General features: G+C 36.8%; 1 protein-coding gene across 1 annotated transcript; it reads left to right on the top strand.

Annotated features, from left to right (window-relative positions):
* Positions 1–3,250: 3,250 nt before the first annotated feature.
* LOC110541700 (vigilin-like) lies at positions 3,251–7,006 on the top strand. The gene has a single exon (XM_060375445.1). It carries the CDS (start codon positions 3,251–3,253, stop codon positions 7,004–7,006), a length of 3,756 nt encoding a protein of 1,251 aa, XP_060231428.1.
* Positions 7,007–8,412: the final 1,406 nt, after the last annotated feature.

Here is an 8,412-nt window from a genome sequence, read left to right as displayed (position 1 = left end):
GATCCCTCTGTGCTTTGGGGGTAGATGGCATAAAAAATGTGAATTGGCATGTAAAGGCTATGTCCTTTGGGATGTATGCCCAGTGGCCAAAGGCAAAAGGCACAAAGAAGGTCACTGGCCTGGTGGTTCATCTACTTTTATAACTGAGTCCTGTGTAACACAGTGTTATTGGAAGAAGAGAGCAGATGTTGTTGATAGCCCACGTGGTTGTTTGGTGCATTTCTTTATAGGACAAGTTAACAGAGCCTATATTTTTTTATTTTTTTTAATGTTATGAACTTTTTTCCTTTGTTAAAGAAAGAAAGGTGGAAAAGACAGATTACTTTACCTCAGAATGTTTAGGCTTAAGGCTCTTTGGGGTGACACCAAAGTCTAAGGGATGCACTTTGGTCTGATGCCAAAGGCAGGGAAGGGGACACACTCAACCTTCCTTGTTCCAATAGGAGGTCCTATTGTAACACATGGTCTCCAACTGTCTGTCCAAAGACCAGGATGTACTTCTTCCTTTCAGGTAGTCCAGACACCAATGTGTACTGTTGCTGGACTCAAATGAATGAAGGTTAGCTGAGGTATGTGTGGCAGTTCTACAGGACCCCAAATTAGCAGTGTGTTGGTAGGGAGATACAGCTCTTCCAGAGTTACAGCCCTTTCAGCAACATAACTATTTCAGTAATATAGCAACACAGTTCTCCCAGTGATTTCTTTACTAGGGGGAATAAGAGCTATAAACCTTGAGAAAGTGGATATGGGTTTTTAGGTGAGTGAACATCATTGGCTATAGTTAAGGTGCTGGGAATGCTTCATTTGCATGGAGAAGAATTCCAGATGCTAGACTACATACTTGACTACCTCCAGAATTGCAATGTTGAGGGTCACAGGACTACATGTGCCAGGGCATGCAGGCACAGAACAAGAAAAGAATGATCCTTACATGTGCCAGTCTTAAGATTAAGATTTTCAGAGTTTGGACATATCTTGTCTTCAGTCTAGTGTCATGCCATTTTCCCTGGTCGCACAGTCCATGTTCCCCACAGTATAGAAATGAACAGAGTTGTATAGACTTTAGGTTGGGCAGGCACTTATTTGAATGGCTACATTAACCTGTGTGACATTTTAATTTGCAACTTCCCACAATACAGTATTTTTATGAAAATAAAAGGAATGTTATCATATGTTCATTACTTAAAATTAAATTATATTTTGTAAATATTTTTATAGATATTTGCAAATAATTGGTGAGTTGAATACGTAAGAAACTATTAAAAGCTTTTATAAATATGATCTATAATATTCTATAATGAAACCAGCTGATAAGCCATCTTTAATTTCACTGAAATCTAGTAAATGACAACTCTACATAATAGAAAAGATAGCTTCTCCAATGTCATTTAGCATGCAATACCTCTTTCCATATAGAAACATAGGAGATGAAATGGCCACTTATTTTTGTCTTGGGGAAATAGAGAGAATGCTTACTAACTTCTGTTGTATGAATCACATTCTAGATAGTACTTATGACAAAAAGAAATATTCGTTATTATAAATGTTCTTTATTAAGAATTAACACTTGAGCCAGTACAGTGGCCACTCCTGTAATCCCAGCATTCAGGGAGGCAAAGAAAGGCAGATTTTTATGAGTTCAAGGCTAGCCTGGTCTACAAAGTGAGTCCAAGATAGCCAAGGCTACCACAGAAACCATGTCTAGAAAAAAGAAATTAAAAAAAATTAACATTTGCAAGAATCACTTTGGTTTTGTATCCAACTCCACTGATATTCATTCACTTCAGGTTACTCTAATATCATAGTCTTGAAAACCCTGTATTAAGAAAACTTGTGATGTCACATTTTATTTATTTTTTTAAAGATTTATCTTATTTTAATTATGTGTATGTATATGTGTGTAGGTATACGCGCATGGGAGTGCATGTGCCGTAGGGTTCCAGAGAAAGGTCTCAGATTCCCTGGAGCTGGAGTTACAGACAGCTGTGACCTGCTGAAATTAGTGCTTGAAATCAAATTCAGTTCCAATGTAAGAGTAGTACATACTTTTAACCACTGAACCATCTCTCCAGCTTCTTAAAAACTTTCAATAAATAAAAATATATAACAAGAATAGTACAAGAATAGAAAACACGTTGATACAATTAGTAACCTATTGGATGAATTTTCAAAGGACAAAAGTTATACTGAGTAGCTTCCATGAATAAACATTGTAGTTTAGGGGTAAGATTGTTCATTTGGTATCAGTGTTTGTGATATTTAAAAGTATAAGCCTATATTGTAGAAGCCTATATTGAAGACTGTAGAGAGAAAAATGGACCCTGATTTTGACACACCAGTCAGTAATACCTTGTTTTGTGTAAAATTCTAGTAGGGGAAGTGGTCCTAGGAAAGGAAATTAAGTTAGACCAATCTTAATGATCAATTTAATTAAAAACATACTGGTTCGGTAATCAGAAGGGAGGTATTGCCTTTTGCTTTAACACGGAAGAATCTCAGCAAAGTTATACTCAAGCATTAAGGTTCAAGTGTTTCTGTAGGCTATATTATTTTCATAAGATTTCCATATAAGGCAAGTATACAGATTAAGTTTCTTTTTTTCTTTGCCTGGGTGTGATGGTAAAAATGGGAGCTGTCTGCAAGTGAGCTCCAGTGAACTATGTGTGGTGATAGAAATCTGGTTAAGCTGAGTTGTACAAAACTCTAAGCATACTAAAACAAAGCATTTAATTGTACACGTGAAATGTGTGAGTTTTTGTTATCAGTTGATAAAACTTTTTTAAAGAAAACCACAAATCCTAGAAATGCATTACCTTCTTAAAGACTTTTTTTTAAGGATTATAGGTGCTCAACAGCGTTGATTGGGATAATGGTAAAAAAAAAAATGATTCTGAGTTAGAAAAATAAAGAATATTTATAACCAATATAAATAAAGAGGGCTTTGCTTTAGAAAACAGTGGTGGCTGTTTTCTCATAATCCTTATTATCTGAGTCATTCATATATTCACAGAATAACAAAATAGATTAATAGATAAATTTTGAACTTTTAAAATAAAACTGTAATAGCTATAACAATATAATTTTTATTATCTTGAGTCTATAAATTAAGTCATAAAGGAAGGACATCCTTAAAGTGTTAATTCTTCCCATACAGTAATATGCAAGAAAGCAGCTACAGGAAGCATTTGTGGTTTTGCTGTTGACATTTTATCTGCAGTACATCTGGATTGAACCTACTCATATATTAACAATGACTTCCAAAATAAATTCTACTCTACACCAACACAGATCTGTTCAAAACGAAAATCATGTTATCAGTCCAAATAATGTGTTTGATATGTTCACATATGAAGACGGATTCAGTGAACACCCAGAGGAGACAAGTTGTTTGGAAAATTCTGAAGAATCTATAGAACCATCAAGCACCAATATTCCTCGGGCTGAGGGAGTTTCAACCCTCACTGAGATTTTTCATATACTATTAGAGGAAGAAAATTATTTGATTCAATTTGATGAAGGTACATTAGCAAAATTCTATGCATATATCATGGAAAACACTGGTGTCAACTTAGAATCATCTTTTGTCAAAGACCAAGGTCTCTATATAACAGCATTTGGCAATCCAGAAGCTGTCATAAAAGCTGAGAATGAAATTTTTAAATGGTGTCGAGAACAAGATTTACCTTTAATTCTCATATCCAAACAAGCACGTTGCTTTTTTCTAGACCAGACTGGAGATAAAGTACAAGATTTGGAACAAGAAGCTTTTGTAAATACTGAGGTCCTAAGTCTACATAATCAGAGCAACTGTATAAATAGTGTTGATACAAATCAGACAGAGATGAAGTCTTCAGATGGAAGCCTACGTACATCTGCCAAAAGCAGCAAGGGTGATATCCAGACTTTAGAAATGAAGAAAACATCTAATCCCCTGTCTGCTGAACCATACCTTCATGTAAGTGACATGATTTTCCAGGAAACAGAGGGACATGTCTCTTTTCCACTCTCTAGTGCCAGTGAGAGAGATACAGATATTAATGAAAGACAACTACCTGTGAATGAGACCAATTACTGGGAAAATGAGATGATTGATAAGACCAACACTCTAACTGAAGATGTGATGATGAACTTTCAAAAAAAATGTACCATAGGTCTCAAAAGAAATTTTCTGAAAGAGATTCTAACAACAACTGGAGATTCAACAGAGCAATCTCCCTCAGAAAGTATATCCGATTCTATGACGCAACACAGTGAGCCTGACAATTCAGTGGAGGTATTGAACAAAGCTGATAGCATCTGTGAGGATTACATTGTTTCTTCCATTTCTGCCCCTTCTTGGCTACACAAGTTTATTATTGGTAAAAAAGGTGAGAACGTAGCTGAGATATCAGATAGTGTGCCAAAAGTTCAAATACAGTTTACAACTGAAGATAAAATTATACTGAAAGGACCAACAGATGATGTAAATTATGCTCAAGAAAAATTTGACAACATTGTCCAAGACCTAATTAGCAGAATGGAATGCACTGAGATAAATGGTGACAGTAAATTTCAGAAATACCTGACAAGAAATAATGGGGAGATCCTTAATAGAATTACAGAGAAGAACCGAGTCTCTATCTCAGTATTTCCTGAAGGTACATCGAACCACTCAATCCGAATTGAGGGAGAATCTTTGGGTGTCCACCAGGCCAAAATAGAACTCCTAGATCTGGCTAATAATTTGGAAGAGGAGCACATCCTAGATATAATCATCAAACACCAATTTCACCACATACTTATTGGGCAAAAGGGTGAAAGGGTCAGAGAAATTTGCAGGAAATTCCCTAATGTTATCCTCAATTTTCCACACCCTGCAGATAAAAGTGATGTTATCCAACTGATAGGGCCAAAATATGAGTCAGAAAAATGTGCACAGTATTTGAAGACTATGTTGACAGATATTAAAGAAAATAACTATTCTGTAAGTATTTCCATCATAAAAAGGCTTCACAAAAGGATAATTGGAAAAGGAGGTTCAAACCTTAAAAAAATCTCTGAATCAACCAACACCAATATTAGTTTTCCATCAGAAAACTGTGACTCAGAGGAGTTTGTCATTACTGGATATCCAGAAAATTGTGAAATTGCACGTAACTGGATACTTTCAATTCAGCAAGAGCTAGCTGATACTGCAGAGGAGGAAATTTCCGTTTCCCCGAATATATACAAATATCTGACTAATCCCAAAGAAGCTTTGGCAAATTCAGTCATAGAAGAATGTGGGAAGATCCAGCTGCATTTCCCAAAAAACAAGTCAGGCCTATGTAAAGTCATTATCAATGGCTCTGTTGAAAATGTTGAAAAGGCCAAAGCAAAGCTTCTGAAACTCACAGAAGAAGAGGAAGCCAAGAATTATTCTGGGACTCTTCATGTCAAATCACAGTATCATCAATTCCTTGCAAAGAAAATGGGAGCTAATATTTCCAAAATCTGTAAGGAGACTGGGACATGTATAATTTTCCCTAACCTTAAGAAAAATAATGAAAGATCCATAACAATTAAAGGGACTGAAGAGGCTGTTACAAAAGTGCAAAAACAACTAGAGGTTTTAATTAAAGACTTAGAGAATGAGGTGGAGGACTCCATAAGAATAAACCATCGATTTCACCACTATTTTGTTATGCGGAGGGATCAGCTTTTAAGAGAAATGGCAGAAGAATATGGTGGTGTGGTTATTACATTCTCTTATGCAGGGAAACAGAATACAAAAGTCACAATAAAAGGGGCAAAACCTTGTGTTGAGGCAGCAAAGAAACACATTCAGGAGATTTTTGAGCCTTTTGATTCTCAAGTTACAACACAGTATGTGATACCCCAGGAATTCCAACCTTTTATCATGGGTTGGATATCTTCACGAATTCAGCAAATTTCTAGGGACTTTAAAGTTCAAATAAAACTCCCAGACATAGGGAAGCCAGTCTTAAACATGTATCAAGGTATTCAAGAGAAAGGGAAAGAAAAGTGGGGAAGGTCTACTAGAGAATTTGCTTCTAATACCTCGAGAAAAAATGACACCATATTTATCTCAGGCCAAATGGAAAATTGCAAGGCAGCTACTGAAGCTCTTGCATCTTTAATTCCTGTCACTGCTGAAGTTCATGTGCCCCTTCATCTACAACCTTACATCATTGGGCACAAAGGAAGTGGCTTACGTAAGCTGATAAAGGAACTTGAAGTTCATATCCAGATATCACAACCTGGAGGAAATTCTGATGTCATATCTATTATGGGCCTTGAAGCAAATGTGGAACAAGCCAAGATGAGATTACAAAAGAGAGTTAAGGCTTTACAAATGGAAATAGAAGATAGAACACTTAGAAATTTTAAGCTAATGTTCAGTCTAGATCCCAAATATCGTTCCATGATCACCGGTCATAAGGGCTTACTTATAACTCAGATTTGCACAGAGCATAATGTTACTGTCCATTTTCCGAAGAATGGAAGCCATGTGATGCAAGACCAAATCACTATAACTGGCTATAAAGAAAACACTCTGGCTGCTCGAGATGCAATATTGAAACTGTTGCATAAGATTGAAAAAACAGTTTCTAAGGAAATCCCACTAAACTACCAGGTTCGTGGCAATATTATTGGATTCCACGGAAAAAACATCCAAAAAATCATGGATCAATATCAAGTAGACATACACTTACCACCAAAAGGGTCCTATAATCCTAATATCACCTTGACTGGGCTCCCTGATAATGTACAAAAAGCAATTGAGCATATCGTCAATCTTGAGAAGTACTATCTGTCAGCTTTCATAAGCCATGGATCTCAGCAGGAGCAAACTAAGAGTGTCTCCGTTTGCAATACACCCATGACGCCATCCAAGAATTGTGTGAGAAAATGTATTCGCTGTTATGCTAAAACAACCACAAAGCTCCCAGATATGGATAATTGTGAATACTTTCCAAGATTGAAACAGCGAATATCTTCTAAGACTCATCCTTCAAAACCATGACAATGATGATATAAATAAATAAAGTGTTCCAAACAGTTTATCTGAAAATATTGTCAATTTTAAAATTGTTTTTCTTCTTGAAAATACCATTTGTCAATACTGTAAATACACAATTTCTCAAGTCTTCTTTGATCACTCTAAGCTCTACCCATGCTTGCCTACTCTCTCAAAATCATGACCTATTATTATTGTTGTTGTTGTTATTTTTTCTTTTTAAATATATTTTTATTTATTACAGTTTATTCACTTTGTATCCTACCTGTAGTCTCACCCTCATCCCCTCCCAATCCCACCCTTCCTCCATCCCTCATCTCCTCCCAAACCCCTTCCCCAGTCCACTGATAGGGGAGGCCCTCCTCCCCTTCCCTCTGACCCTAGCCTATCAGGTCTCATCTGTACTGTCTTTCATAGTCTTACTTACTGTGTGGCCTGGGAAGGCTGCTCCCCCCTCAGGGGAAGGTGATCAAAGAGCCAGCCATTTACACATACAATTGTCTATTTAGTATTGGGGTAATGGTCGAAAGTATAAAACACATTTGTAATAACTTAGATCATGAAAACAAAGCCTCTTAATTTTGTCAGTTAAAAGTCTATTACCAGGAGAATAATAGCACAGTAGAGTAGGAGGGTGTTGATTGCTTCCATAAATAGGTATAAAAATGAATATCTGTTTATAGATCAATTTCTTATGAGAGACTGTTAGTCAACTGGTAACACTCCAGCTCAGTGAATAAATAATTAAGCAGCCATATCATGAGTGTAAGTGGAGGCACACTAGGCTTAGAGCTTACCACAATCACATTACCATAAAGTTCTCAAAGGTATCCACAGAACCTGTCTACCTATAGTTGCCAAACTCAAAAACCCTAGTTTAGTCCAAATTCACCTGCTCAGCAAGAAGAGGAAATGTAACATATAGGTTTCTCTCTACCCCAGAGTTTTAAAAGTAGGAAGATTTTTTTTTTAATTTTTTTTTTCAATGCAGTTTATTCAGGAACCTTGAACAATCCTCGGATCCTGGGGAAAGCCAGCCCACAGCTTAAATAGCCTCTGGGTAGCCAACCCAGGTGTGCCACGTGGGCAATGCAGATAGGTCCACATACATGGAAGCAAGCCAGATCCTCAGCCTTAGCCAAATGTGGAGTTGTTTGTGACAGAGAGCACTCACCATCGGGAAGGTGGAAGGCAGAAACCACCTCCATCTTTAAGGTATAGCATTCCGCAGCTCTCTACAGTTCCCCCTTTTTATTTTAGACGCATCAGGCAAGAGTAGAGGTCTGATCTCTGATATTAGAAATAAATTGGGACTTTGTACCGATGTTCATTTAGGTGTCATCCACCCAAAGAGCATCAGACCCGTCTGATAAAGTAGGAAGATTTTTACATAGCCACACAAACAACTCCTA

This window comes from Meriones unguiculatus, chromosome X (assembly GCF_030254825.1).
Source record: "Meriones unguiculatus strain TT.TT164.6M chromosome X, Bangor_MerUng_6.1, whole genome shotgun sequence".
In the NCBI taxonomy this organism is placed as follows: domain Eukaryota; kingdom Metazoa; phylum Chordata; class Mammalia; order Rodentia; family Muridae; genus Meriones; species Meriones unguiculatus.
The sequence above is the reverse complement of the archived record's forward strand: the minus strand, read 5'-3'. Positions and strand labels throughout refer to the sequence as shown.